The sequence below is a fragment of the Pantherophis guttatus genome, chromosome 1, assembly GCF_059756535.1.
Source record: "Pantherophis guttatus breed Tessera chromosome 1, ASM5975653v1, whole genome shotgun sequence".
In the NCBI taxonomy this organism is placed as follows: domain Eukaryota; kingdom Metazoa; phylum Chordata; class Lepidosauria; order Squamata; family Colubridae; genus Pantherophis; species Pantherophis guttatus.
The window spans coordinates 101,971,819-101,986,398 of NC_142063.1; the positions used below are offsets into that span (position 1 = coordinate 101,971,819).

General features: G+C 34.6%; 1 protein-coding gene across 1 annotated transcript in view; it reads left to right on the forward strand.

The window, feature by feature from the left end:
• OTOG (otogelin) overlaps nucleotides 1-14,580 on the forward strand; it is a 93,978-nt gene that overhangs the window by 56,526 nt on the left and 22,872 nt on the right. The window contains exons 33-36 of the mRNA XM_034418640.3: nucleotides 1,710-1,988; nucleotides 8,998-9,115; nucleotides 10,037-10,116; nucleotides 10,805-13,908. Coding sequence (XP_034274531.3) covers nucleotides 1,710-1,988; nucleotides 8,998-9,115; nucleotides 10,037-10,116; nucleotides 10,805-13,908 — 3,581 coding nt within the window. The remainder of the gene's footprint in view (nucleotides 1-1,709; nucleotides 1,989-8,997; nucleotides 9,116-10,036; nucleotides 10,117-10,804; nucleotides 13,909-14,580) is intronic.

Below are 14,580 nucleotides of genomic sequence, written 5' to 3' on the forward strand. Positions count from 1 at the left end.
GTACTGTACATAGTTTTGGGTTAAGTTGAGCTCACAGAATCTGGCTATATTTTAGCAAAATAGTAATCAAGATAGCTTAAACAGTTTATTATTATAATTTATTATTGCAATAACAGAGTAGAACAATTGAATTTAATAATAAAATAGGTACATTCAAATCAAAACATAATATAGCTGATAATATATCAAAATAACTGTATTAATAACTCTTATTCATATAAAACCTTTTCCCAACTGAAAAATTTGTTTACGGTCCATCACAGACAGTATATAGAATATGGCTACATGACCTGAAATTACCTCCTGATCAACTAATAGGGCATGTTTAGTCCTGCCAAAATATCATGTTGCAACGGGAAATGTATCCCAAATACCTCTATAAAAGAGTCAGTGCAGTGGTACAGTACATCATTTTCAGTTTTGATCTCACTCTTCCATAGAGACAGACACAGCATTCTTTAGGATTTCTGCAAAAACTGCTCTCTAGATAGACTGGATGACAATTCAACTTGCCAATGCAAAAGTTATTCTAGTATTTTGGCATGTAATCTTAAAGAAACAAATAATGGGATTGAAATCAAGCAAGGTGGCGCCTAGCTGAAATTATTCTGGACATCAGAATATCTGGCATGTTGTTTAAAGAATAATCTGGCCTGTCCAAAACCCACTGAGATCAGTACATTAACTGAAAATCCCACACTACCTTAGGGTGCAACTAAGTAATTTCCACCAGGAATAGTGGAGTTTATTTTAGAGTTGAAAATTAATTTAAGCTAACACGTGCTGTTTGCATTTGAGTTTTAATTGATGTCATTCTAGTCTCAGCTGAAAGACTGTGTTTGGATGCGTCATGGACTTAGAAATCATGATTGAACAGCCTAAAATGGCCACTCTGTCTTTAAAGACAATATACTTGAAAATATGTCACAAGATAGCTATGATATTCCTTTGCTCTCAAATATTTTTAGTTCACCTGGTATATAATTACCGCCTTTTGTATAGAACAATATTAACTGAGAATGAGGTGGCTGGATGGAGTCACTGAAGCAGTAGGTGTGAGCTTAAATGGACTCCAGAGGATGGTAGAGGACAGGAAGGCCTGGAGAAACGTCCATGGGGTTGCGATGGGTCGGATACGACTTCACAACTAACAACAAAAACATTCCTTTCTACCTTGTCTTTTAATGACAGAATTAGTACCCTTTAAGTGAAAAACATTTCTGAGATCTTAACGCTCTTAACCTGTTTAATAACATTCCCATTAATTTGCCATTTATGTTATTATCTAGGGGGACACTTTGAAAAAATATTTTTTTTGTAACTGATAGGCCAAGTCTGTGTGATTAATGATTACAGTTAATTAATTCTCTCCTCAGTCCTATAGGTGAAATTGAGGTGATGGCTGTATCATCTGCACATAAAAATAAAGCAACAGGTCTATCAATCAAGCTTAGCATGGATGTTTCAGTTTTGTCACTTTTGCTACACCATCTAAAATTAAATAGCAAAGGGTCTAAATTACACCACAGCAGAATGCTGACCTTGGTTGTTCACCCAAATTTGGATGTAGGTATCACCATGCAACATTTTAATAAGTGTCAGCAGCCACCTATTAATGGAATTCTAATTGACATTTAACTGAGAAGCTAATCCCTATAAACTACCCTTGGCCATTTCATCATATTTCTTCATTGTTTTTTGCTTTTCAGATCCACACCTGGTTTCCCTGGAAGCAGCTGACAGACCAAATTATTTTCTTTATTTAGCTTCTAATAATACCCTTGTTCTTTCCAAGTGGGAAAGAAATGAACGTTTTCAGAACAGGTCAACATTTACCATCCACAAAAACACATGGTTCTCAGGATATAGTTCTTTTGAATCGTTTGCCATACCAGGAATGTTCATCCACATTTCAGCTTCCTCTGTGACTGTTGTTAAATATCATCACTCTGAGGCATTCAGACTCTCTACACTTTTTAAACTTGTAGGTAAGTAGTTGAATATGAACACACTGATTGTATTTTCATATGGTTTTGCTGTACTTTATGTAAAGTCCCTGTATTAAGAAAGTGAAAGTTATAAAAACTTCCATGGAGGCCAAGCCAATATCATTTATATATTGAAGTGCTTATTCATGAGATGATCCATCACAGGATTGGTAACTGATGGCTATCCAGAGGTTACTGAAATTTTAGCAACTGTAGTCACCTTGATCAGTAGTAATAAATGCTGGCAGTTGTATTCAGCATGTATGGAGGGGCAAAAGTCTTAGAATCTGTGATTCTAAGCTTTTGTCTTAGAATCACAGATTTACTTAGTCCTACATAATCTATATGCAAAAAATGTCAGAACATTTTTTTCATCAACACTTACTGATTTCAACCTGGAATCTGGTGTGTGTGTGTGTGTGTGTGTGTGGTATACACTATAGTTGAGATATAAATAAATAGCATGACAATTAACAGAATAATACAGTAAGTTTCATTTAATGTGAATTTTTGTATAGGGCAAAAATAAGCAGAATTTTAAGGGTGAAGGTGAATATACTATACATGTCCCAGGATAATGTTGCAGGATCCAATCTGAGTCAGTTACTGGGACCAGAGATGTAGTCTTCTGAGCTTTCGGACTCATGCTGGAGCCCATCCTCAGGGAACTTCTCTCTAGCAGAGTGTGTGCTTTGGGCTATTCTGTGTATGGTATTTATATGATGCCTCTTGTGTGGGGCTTTTAGTTGTTGATTGGGGTGTTGATGGCTGGCTAGTAAGTCATTGGCCGTTGTTTTCTTGTGCTGCCAAGCCCCGTCCTCTTAAGTACTTGATAATCTGATGATAAATCACCATTCCTGTTGATTGATGAGGGGCCTATTTTCCAGGCTTCTATCACTTTCCTGGCTTTTTTTTGTGCCTGCTCATCCAACAACGTTAGTACCTGCAAAATTGAATGCATGTTCATTGCAGTGTGAGGCCACCAATGAGTTTGGATCTCCTCATCTGACTGCTTGCTTGTGTTCTTGCAATCTGGTGGTTAGCTTCCTCCCCATCCATCCTACATAGTCACAAGGGCAATCCATGTAGGGGATCTGGTAGATTACATTGGAAGTATCTCCCTCCTCCAGGTGAACTTTGTAGTGCATAATTTGTCCTCGTATGGTAGCCTCTGGGTGCTATGCAATGCCCACTTGCAGATCTTGGAAGCTGTGTTCTACTGCTTCCGAAATATTTTTGATGCATGGCAAGGTGTGTCATGTAGTTGGTCTTCTACTGTGTTGCGCAGACAACTTGTAACAAATGGTTGTGGAAACCCATTCAGCCTATAGGGAGAAGTTTTTGTGCCTGTTTTGGTTTAGTTTGGAGTTGTAGGAGAGAAGGGCTTTTTCTCAGAGGGCAAAGACAGTGGAGCTTGGAATATCTGGGAGGCAGGAAAAGAGTGAAGTGGAACGTTCCTTTCTAGCAAGTCACAGAGTATATCTAATAGTTACGCAGATAGTTATTTTAGTCTGGCAAGATTCTGTTATAGGCAAACAGTAAATAACTACTCAGAGTAACTCCATATGTTGCTCATATGGAGCAACTTCATTCTTTGGGCCTGATGTTGCACCTCATTCAAGATGGTATGACTCTTAACATGCAAACCCTGTACTGATCAAGTGTTAACTTTCTAAAAAAATATTTTTAGGATAAATGTGTTAGCTACATATTTAATGTAAATGCAGATGAAGAGAAGAAACTTTCTATTTTTCATAAAATAGTATGATTCCTGTTCCCCAGCATCCTCCTTCAGTTATTTGTTGAAGAGATTAAAAACTCTCCATAGAGATCTAGGGAATCTGTAGGAGAGGCAAGTGAGAGAAAACAAAAGGGAAGAGAAATCTTGCTGGTAAGTTAAATTTTACAATGTTTCTCAACCTTGATAACTTTAAGATATGTGGATTTTAATTCCCGGACTTTTCTTTCTTTTAAAATTGCCAATGTTGAGAAACACTGAGAATTGAAGTAGTACTAAATTTGCCAATAGAAAAGCAATCTCAGTCAATGCTGTTTATCAGTTCCCAAACCACTTTAGAAACTTGGCTAAATTAATTCAAGGTAATTTGCAACTTTCAACACCTCCAAGAACTAAAGTATTCCATTCTCATTCTGAGGGCTTCCCCATCTGTAAAAAGGGAATTAGAGGCAGATTAGTAATCATTCAGATAAGAGGACGCAATGAACACTTTTCAAAATGTTTAAGACAAGTTATCTATCCTTTAGCTAAGTATACTTTGAAAGAACACATATACATATTAAACTCTACAGTTTCAAGAATTTCAGAGTGATTTCTACCAGAATTCACAAAGGGATTTCTATAAGAATTCACAAAGGGATTTCTATAAGAATTCAATAGAAGCGATATACCAACAATATTTCTAAAGATATCGAAGTTATAGCTTCCCAAATTCCCATGCTCTTAATACTTTCTTCAAAAGCTTCAAATATGTACTTTTTAATCAAACATAAAAATGAAGCAAAAAATGAGATTTTATTTAGGTGAGTTACTGTATATAGTCACAGATGGTCACTTTCCTAATAGAATGGGTGAACTATATGCTTTCCTTGTTATCAAAAACTACTGAATTAAAGGGTTAGTAGTAGCGCTACTAAGACCCTTACTTTTGAGACATTTTCTCTCAGCCCTAGGAAGGAGGCCCTGGCAAACCATTTCTGAAAAACCTTGCTAAAAAAACTGCAGGGACTTGTCCCGGTGGTCTGAGAATTGGACAAAATTGAGTAGAAGAAAAAATAAAGATAATTTTTTAAAATTAATTTGGGACATTATTTGGACCAAGCACAAATGTTTCTTTTATCTTTAAGAGGGAAAGGAGAAATTGAAATCTCTAATGGTCTCCTTCTCTAAGTGTTCGTATGTAGAAAATGTGTCTCTTTTTTAAAGGGAGAAGCCTTTGCTTTCCATTCTTGCCAAAGAATCCTATTCATGTCAGTAGAAAACTGAAACAATTTACTTCAGCAAGTAAATTCGTATCAAATAATCACAAGGTATTTAATTAATCTCCACATCTGTGGATTTGGGTTTCAGAGTTTTATAAGCAAAGAAAGCTTGGGCTTGAATCTTTCTCCAGTGTTCTTTCAGAAGGCTGGACTAACTGATACGGGCTAATTACATGATCTAAAAATATAGCTGCATTTGTTAATGGAAATGTTACACCAGTTCTAGAGTGTAGAGGGAAAGGCAGATTAAATTTCCTGCTGACTATCATAAATTGCATATTAGATCAGAACCTTTCCAAGTGAGAACTGCTGTTCCGGAACATAAATATTGGGAGTAGGATAATAGATTGTTCAAACTTCCTTCTTAAAAAAAAGTTCTCCATAAATATGTTCATGTGTTCTGAAACTTATCAAAAAAACCTACCAAAGAACCTTTGATAGAGATTTAACATTTTCTGAAACTCATGGGAAGATTCAGTTTTCATAAAAAATAAAATAGATCAATAAAAATAACCATAATGAATGTGTATATTTTCATACATATGTGCGTACCATGATGTATCTTCTACATGTAGTTCACATATAGGCATGATATATTTATCAGAATATTTTCATTATAACTGATAGCAGTAATAAGATAAAGAGTTTGCTATAACTATTTAAATTACTAAAAGTCTGTGGAGATTCCCAGTCATCCAGGTCATGCTTTTCAAAAGGCAACTGGACTTTCTGGTTTTTCCTTTTGAAGACGTTTCGCTTCTCATCCAAGAAGCTTCTTCAGCTCTGACAGGATAGTGGGGAATGGAAGGATTTATATTCCTTGCAGACAGCTGGTCATTCACATTAGAGGGTCGTTGAAGCACTTGGAGGTTTATCTATGTCCTCAGGGTCACCCGAGTAGTGCTCCGGGTTCCTAGTCTGCAATTTTTCCTCTGGAATCCATTCCTACTCCCACACCATTCAAAGACTGTTCATCCCAAATTGTATAACTAAAAGTCTATAGAGATTCTCAGTCATCCAGGTCATGGTTGTCCCAAAGGTGCTTTTTCAGGAGGCAACTGGACTTGTTTTTCTTTTGAAGATGTTTCGCTTCTCATCCAAGAAGCTTCTTCAGCCCTCACAGGATAATGTATTTAAATTACTATCTCCAGTTTGTAACATATATAACTGAATTTGTTAGTATAGATTACATTTCTCTCCCCATCTATTTATTTTGTATATAATTAATAAAAAAAAATTACTGAGGTAATCTTCTGTATCCGGTTTCCTCTAATGTGCTGGATGACAATTTATCATCTTCAGCTGTTGTATTAAGAATATTCTATTGAAATTGTTTAGATTATTTATTGCAACTTGATAACAATTCTAAATGAAAAAAGCGTATCTATGAAAGCATAATCTTTTTAGAAAGATTAAAGAATGTGAAAATATAAAGATATTCCTATAATATTTGTGTCAGATGAGGCAGCGTTATTGGTTTTTTTCAAGAAGAAAAACTGAAGCAAAGAATTCTATCATATATAAAGGTTGTAGAAAATATTTACTAGTTAATAATTAAATAGTTAATAATTAAATAATTAATTTAAATAATAATTAAAATTAACTATTATACTCTTTCAATAGTTAAATTGTTTAATAGTTAAAAATAGTTTAAAATGTTAAATATCTTTTATTTTGAAATGCTTTTATTTCTGAATCATCTTGGAAGATTTCTTTATTGCAAAATGAGAAATGAGTTAAGTATTAATTTTATACAGCTTTTTTTTTTTTTTACTAAAACGAGGAATTCAAGAAGACTATTGAATAAATAATACATTTTTGTCTCTAATCTCATAATTCTTATGGATTGTTTGGTGCATTTGGTAAAATATTTCATTTCATGATAAACAGATTCATCAAACATATATAAAACATATTATTAGTTTATTAGTTTTGCATTTATAATTTCTTCTTTTATGTTGATAGCCTGTAGTAGGAATGTGCCCATATACTTCAAACCTCTGTGGAGGTAATAAAGAGTAATAATAATAGTAAACATTGTGTGCATTTTTCTGCATACATCCCAGAGCAAACACAGGAGACTGGAAATGGATGTAAATAAAATGATATTTATTCAAACACATCAGGTGGCAGCACCTAGCAGAGTTTGGCTGAAAAAGCTAAGTAGAATGAGTCAGACTTTACCTTTACCTCAGAGTTTTGGAGAAGACCCTTATTTTGCTTTTATTGAACTGCTGATTTAGAGTCCGTAGTCCGACTTTGTTGCTTTATTATTTTGCCATGATATAGATATAGCACATCCAAAGAAATTAATTCTTCAAGTTTGTGTTATCGAAGTGTGGGAATAACTTATGCGAGAGGAAGTAATCTCATCTTCAAAGACGCATTAGCTAGATTACCATACTGTCAATACTGACTAGTTATTATCATTACATACTGTCTGCAATACAGTTGTGACCAAATAATGTTTCCTATGGGGCATGAGCAGAAAAATGTTATTGCATTCCTATATGTAAATATCTTCTTAGAGAAAGCTGGTTAGCTATATATAGTGTGTGCAGAATGGTTGGGTCGGATCCATTCTTAACCCTTTTCATTTTCTTGATTTACGCATGTTGAGAAATAGGATTCTTTCACAGGTACTTGAAATTCAGTTGCGATTGCTATAAACTATAAATAGATATTGTTGCTGCATTTGTAATATGAAAACATTCCTTCCAACTGAGGCAAACATAAAGGAATTCCATATTGGATCACCCGGAGATGTAACTCCTGAGTAAAATGCAATATAAGGACATACCGGTATAAGGAAGTTTAGGGTTAGTTGAACTTGTAATATAAAAACTGTGTGAATTGCCACCTACATATCTTTCCACTTTGGGGGTAGAGGTGGCACTTGGGGGACTACAAAAAGCTTCCTGCCATATATTTCCAACATTTGTTTTTTCTCAAATCTGAATGATTCCGAATTGCCTAATACCTGTGCACTGAGGCGAATGATATATAAAATGGACAGAATGAGAGAATAGATTATAATGTTGAGAATAACAAATACTATATAGCATTATACATATAAATGTAGGCAAATATAGATAAATAATTAAACTACCGTGTTTCCCCCAAAATAAGACCCTGTCTTATATTTTTTTGAACCCTGAAATAAGCACAATATGGCCTTAAAATAAATAAATAAATAAATAAATTATTGCCCTGTGCTCAAAAGCCCGATTGGGCTTATTATCAGGGGATGTATTATTTTGGGTGAAATAGGGTACCTAAGGGTAAATGCTACAGAGAGATAAGTAAAGAGTTTGACTTTAAACTTTTCATTTAATTAATTTACAAAATACTGAATTCATTGTTTTTTTAAAGGCAGTAAAAGAGCAAAAAGTTTTATTTTTATTTTAAAATTGGGAATTATGGCAAAACTGAATCACAAGTCTTGCTTTAAAAAAAACAGAGTAAAACCTCTCCACTGTATTTGTTTTTTTTTTTTGAAAGCAATAGTGATCAAATTTTGAATAAAATGGTTTTTAGCAGCTTGAAAAAAAAACAAAACCCAACCCAGTCAATCTGACTTTGGTGGAGAAGGGAAATAAAAGAAAATTGGAGGGTATTTGTTTCTGTTAATCTTCACTGAAACACTGGAGAAAAACTTTATAATGTGAGTGATCCAGTACATTTTTGGTGTTATTAGTGCTATAATTTTAAATTATATTTTATCTCATTCAATTTGGCCACTAGAATTATATTTTCAGATATAAATGTCGTTCTGTTTAATCCTGTTGTTGGATAAGTTCTTAAAGATCACTGCATTCATTTTATGAATTGAAGAAAGAGTGGACTGTGGATTGCAATTTGCATGTGGCTATTTAGTGGCTACCTCCGTTGCCAGTAAAATTTAACAGTGCAGGTTGCTGAAAGAGGGTTCTATATTTATGAGCTAGAATATATGAGTGCATGTGCATGCATAAACATGACATTCATACAAATGAATTTTTATTTGTAGATAGCAAATTTAAATTTTTATCCCGCTCAACCTGTGAATGGCGCTATGATGCTTGTTCAAGTCCTTGTTTCAAGACATGCAGAGATCCTTTGGCAAAACATTGTCAGACTGTTCCAAAGTAAGTACATTTATAATTTAAATAATAACACTGTCTCTAAAAAAGAAATAATACATTGCCTATCAGTTTAGGAGCAAAATAGAGGCTCTGTCAACCCTGAATTGAACCTGGCCGAAGCCATCTTGGAGGCTTCAGGGTTGTCACACAACGGTGGGACGGAGAGGGGGGAGAGAGATTGGGTTTTGTAGCCAAAACAATGAAGTTTTCCTGTGGGAACCAAGGACATTTTCACAGGTGGCTGGCTGGAGGAGGAGCAAGTAACCAAGCAACCTGCCAGCACTTGGACTGGACAGCGTGACCAGTGACTTGGGGAGAAAGGGAAACTTTTACTTTTAATCAGGTGAAAGCCGTGGGAAATTTCAGAGTCGGCTTTCACAAGTTATGCCAATATGAAGTATCCAATAAACTGTTCTTTGAGGAACCTGCCTGTCTTGGAGTTCTGTTTTCTATGGGGTACATTACTTGGAAGGCTGACAGGCTCTGTGTAAAGTGTAACAGTTTCTACATATGTGAGGACTTAACATAATTTTATGTAAGCAGCATGTAAGGGCTTTCTGCCAATTCTAAATGGAAATATTCATCATTCAGCAAATATATATATATACTGTATATATCTATTCCAAATGTCACATCATTCACGAATTAGCTCAGCAGAGTAAAAAAGTAATTTAGCTTGGTCACAATATTAGTTAAAGAGGAAAAAAGAAGCAGTTAGCTAAGCTTCTGGTAGCTTCAGTTATTTTGAAATTAAGGCTGTAATTTGCAATTAAAGTTGACTTCTATGATGAATAAACATAATTAAGAATACATGTACCCATATACTGGTATTTTGTTGATCATTCTCTAGGAACATTACTCAGTACTTATTTCAATGATACATTTTGCTGTATGAAAAGTTAATTATTATTAATTTTATTTTAGAGTGGAAGGATGTGTTCCTATGTGTCCTTTGAATTTGGTGCTGGATGAACTCACTCAAAGATGTGTTTATTTTGAAGACTGTACGTATAATGTAATATTGAATCAAAATTATAGTGTTTAAAAGCTGTTATTTCAGGCTTCAATTTAGGAAAGTAACCCAAGTTAATTATAAAGTTACATCTTCCCAATATCTTGTGCAAAGTTTCATCTTTGCCAAATGAAGTTCCCTCACATTACTGCTTGACTGTTGCAGTTTCCCCCTACTATACTAACTGAAGTGAATAGTTCTACACACCATCTGGAAAAAATATATGCATGGTGTTTTCTTAAAACAGCATGCACTCTGTTCTTTTAAGAAAGTAATACCTTCAAATCACTTTCATTTCCAAGGACTTTAAATCTTAAGTCCTTATTCTGTGAGAAGGCTGATTCCCTGAAGCTTCTTCCTACATACAGAATTTTAAAATAGATATATACTGTATGGAATAGCTACATTTGGATTTACAATTGCAAAGGAAAAAGAGGTTTTGGCAATAAGACACTGCACAAAGATATGACATTATAGAAGTGTTCAGTAAGGGATTAATTAAATTATATTTATGAAATTTTGAATTAATAAAATTATATTTATGACGTTTATGATGTTAGAAATTAATAACAGTTTATTAAAGCTGTGCCATTCCACACTTTTAATTCTGTTGGATTTAATTCTGTCTATTATTGAACTAAACATGCCTCATGTACTAGTCATCTGTTTTTTGACTTTAGGCATTGAACCAACAACTGAAGTTCAAATTCTACCATCCACTTTAAAGACACATACAGCTTTTGGAGCTCTTCAATCTTCTGCAGCAGTTCTGAGTAAAGAAATAGCTTTTTCTGTGACCCCAGCATCAAAACTTAGAGAAACAACACCTGCATCAAAACAGCAATTCAGTTCAACCATTGAAAAAGCTAAACTATCAACATTTTCATTGCCAAGTATTACTTTAGCTACATCAGCTGTTTCAGTTCAATCAGCTTTTGATACAAGTGGATTGCCAGGATTTTCACACATTGTAACTGATTTTAGCCCCATATCTGTAGTTCCTCCATCAACAACTGATGTAGTTACTTTGGATACTTTGCAGACAAGCAGTATGACAAGCTTTTCAATCCCCTTAACATCTACAATCACTGAAGCAGAAAGTAAATTAGCAGCTACTCCAACTTCCATTGTGACTCCATCAAGTATTACAGAAGATAAATCATTAGATGCATCTAGATTAGTTTCACAAATAAAAGTAATAGATGCTCAGAGTTTCCCTACAGAGGACATAGAAAGAAAACTTCAAAACATGACAGAAAGCCAAACTTCATCAATAGTAACATCAAAAATAGAGCATACTAGTCAGTTTTTTACCAAAGCAACATTGCCATCTTTGGAAATATCTTCCCATTTGTCAACATCAAGGCAAACAACTCCAACTAGAACTAAGCCAGGAGTAACTCAACCAACTCTAATAATCACCAATGACACTAAAACTTCATTTGCTCCTTTATTTACTATTTTAGTAGCCACAAAACCAGTTCTAGAGCCAGGTTCTTCAGAAACATCCAAGACAACTGTTGCTTTAATCAAAGAACAACTTAAAAGTACTATTATTCCAATAACTCCAGTACCAACACAGTTTCCCCACAAGTTCTTGACACATCCAAGTGTTTTAGTTTCTACTATTAAAAAGGAAATACCAAAAGCAACATCAAATGTTACATATCAAACAAGTTCATATTTTTCTTTGTACACACCTATAATATCAAAACCTCAAGTTTTTACTTCTAAAGTTCCTGGAAAAACTGATATCTTTTCTCCTGCTACAATAGTTTCCAAAACATATTTACAAACCGAGCAGTCACTGTTTATACAGCCAAACCTGACAAAGCCTCCAACTGCTTCATCTTATAAAGTTACACCTTTGTCTACAATAGGAACCTCTAAAACCTCAACTTCATCTGAATCATCAATTCCAACTTCCCAGAAAATATCTACAGAACACAAAATACCTTTGCTCCTGAAAACCACAAAGGCAAGTGTTCCAGATTCTATTGGTGTAACAAAATCGAAAACAGAATCTGCATTTATAGAAGAAGTCATAGCCACTGTTGTCCCGGGTCCATTGGTCACTAAAAAGTTAGAATCAGTTGGAACAACTGGATATCCATTTATTCAACATGCTGTTACTGATACAGACAAAGCAACAGAATATCTTAGTAAAAAAGAATCAGAAAAAACTACTAGTTTATATACAAGAAAACCATCCACTTCTCACCTTCCAATGTCCCTTTTTACAGTTATAACGTCAAAGATAGACACTGGTCTTGTTCCTTCATCATCTGAAATTCAGGTTCCTGTGGCTGCTGCTGTTCATCCAACTACTTCAAAGACCACCTTCAGGATGGTATCACCAAGCACAATAGCTTTAAGATCAACTCCAGAATTGACAGTAAAAGAATCTAGGGTTACTTTACCTCCATTTACTAAACTTAGCAGCAGGTCACCAACTGAAGTGGCATCAATCAAAGAAATATCAACCTTGTTTTCTTCAGCTACTCTTTCTGTAACAACATTTCCTCCCATAATCTCTCTAGTGAACAAAACATCTCCTTTGTTTACTTCAACACAAAAGATAACTGTAGTAGCAACCACTGCAAAACCGTCAGTTGAGACAACAAAGTCATCTGTAACTTCCAAGATTGCCACTTCCTTTGTTCGTACATCTCCAACGGAAAGCATTTCTACCCATGTAAAAGACAAATCTGTTCCTCCATACCTTATAACACAAATACCAGGGAAGCATGATTCTTTACTGACCTCTAAAGCTTATTTAACTACAAAAGGAACTTCTACGGCGTATCAGTTTCCAGTTGAACAGACAAGTATTTATCCCCAAAGTACTTTAAGAACAACAGAGTCAGTCAAAGTAGCAGTGCCTTCTGTCTTCCAAAGTACTTCACATCCATTTGTTACTCCTTCAGTTGCTTCACTCACTTCTTTATTTTCACCCCAAATCCCACTTGTAAGTGATAAAGAAACAACCCAGCAAATAATAGAGTCCTTTCCTACTGAAAAATCCAAGACCCTTTTCCCTACCACAAAGCAAGCATTAAGTCCTTCTCATTCATCTACAGAATCCAGCACTTTGTTTCATGTGTCAAAATCAACGTCACCATCACTATTTATATTGGAAGCACCAGAAACTTCAATTATGAGTCAAACAGATTCACAAGAAAGAGTATTAGTAACACCCATTTCAACAGCTTTCACATCCGTGAAGACAAGTGCTAGAGAAAAGACAATAACTTTATCTAAACAAATGCCACTTTCCACTATTTCTTCTAGTTCGGCACCCATAAAACTAAGTGGACTAACAACCCAGAGTATTACAAAATCATTAGAAAAAACAACAGGAACAAAAGAATCTATCACATCTTTATTTCCAGTACCTTCTGATATTTCAGAAACAAAGAGCATACCTTCCAAAATACTAGAAGCTGATGGAGAAATATTGGCTACAAAGCTTACTCCATCACCTTCAATTAGCAAACATTCACCAACGTTCCCTGCTCCACTTAGTTCCACTAATGAAACTGCAATATCAAAATCCCTATTTGTGAAGGAGGCAACAACAGCATCAGCAAGCTCTTTGCCACTACTACCAATTCATCCAAAGGCTACAACAGCTACAGCAGCTCCTACCTATTTATCAACCAAACCAGTATATGATTCTGGCACAATATACGCTGCAAATTTTACTACTGCTGAAACTATGTCAGGTACTTCAGCACCAGTTTTCATACCACCTGGAGAGATAGCAACTCAGCCAACTTGTATAGTGAGTAACATAATTAATTGATCTTTATCCCACCATATGAAAGGAGAGAATTGTGTGTGTGTGTGTTTTAATTTAGAGATCATGGATATATAATATATATTAAGATATAGCTTCTTACCTCTATTATTAGCTAAAAATTTAGCCATCCAGAGTGGTTGAAAGTCAGATAGCATCCAAGATTAATAAATAAATACACAAATAGAAATAATAATTGTGGCTTTCACATATTTATCCTGATCCTGCACTTCCCTGAAAACATCATATGTCATAGTAATTGAAACATAATTAGTGATGCAAACAAGTCTTTATTTTTAGCGACACGTTTCTTATAATACATTGTGCTAAATGTCCATGCCTTGATCATTTATGTGCCTACTAGCAATCTAACATGATCTGGAACCATTTTCTTGAACCAGTCTCTTGATAATTCTGCTCATGGGTTAAATATTATTGATGAAGAAGATTAAGAACATATTTGGGCCTTTTGAACTACTCATATAATTGGGGGAAAGTATTTGTGTGTATGCTATTTTTTTATTTTAATAACTAGCTTCACTTTGTAACATTATTTTTATCATTTGCATACTGTTAATGTTAAACTAAACATTGAACATTTTTCAAGGCTGCTATTTTAGAATTCAGCCTTAATTAAAACAAAAACATATTCCTGAA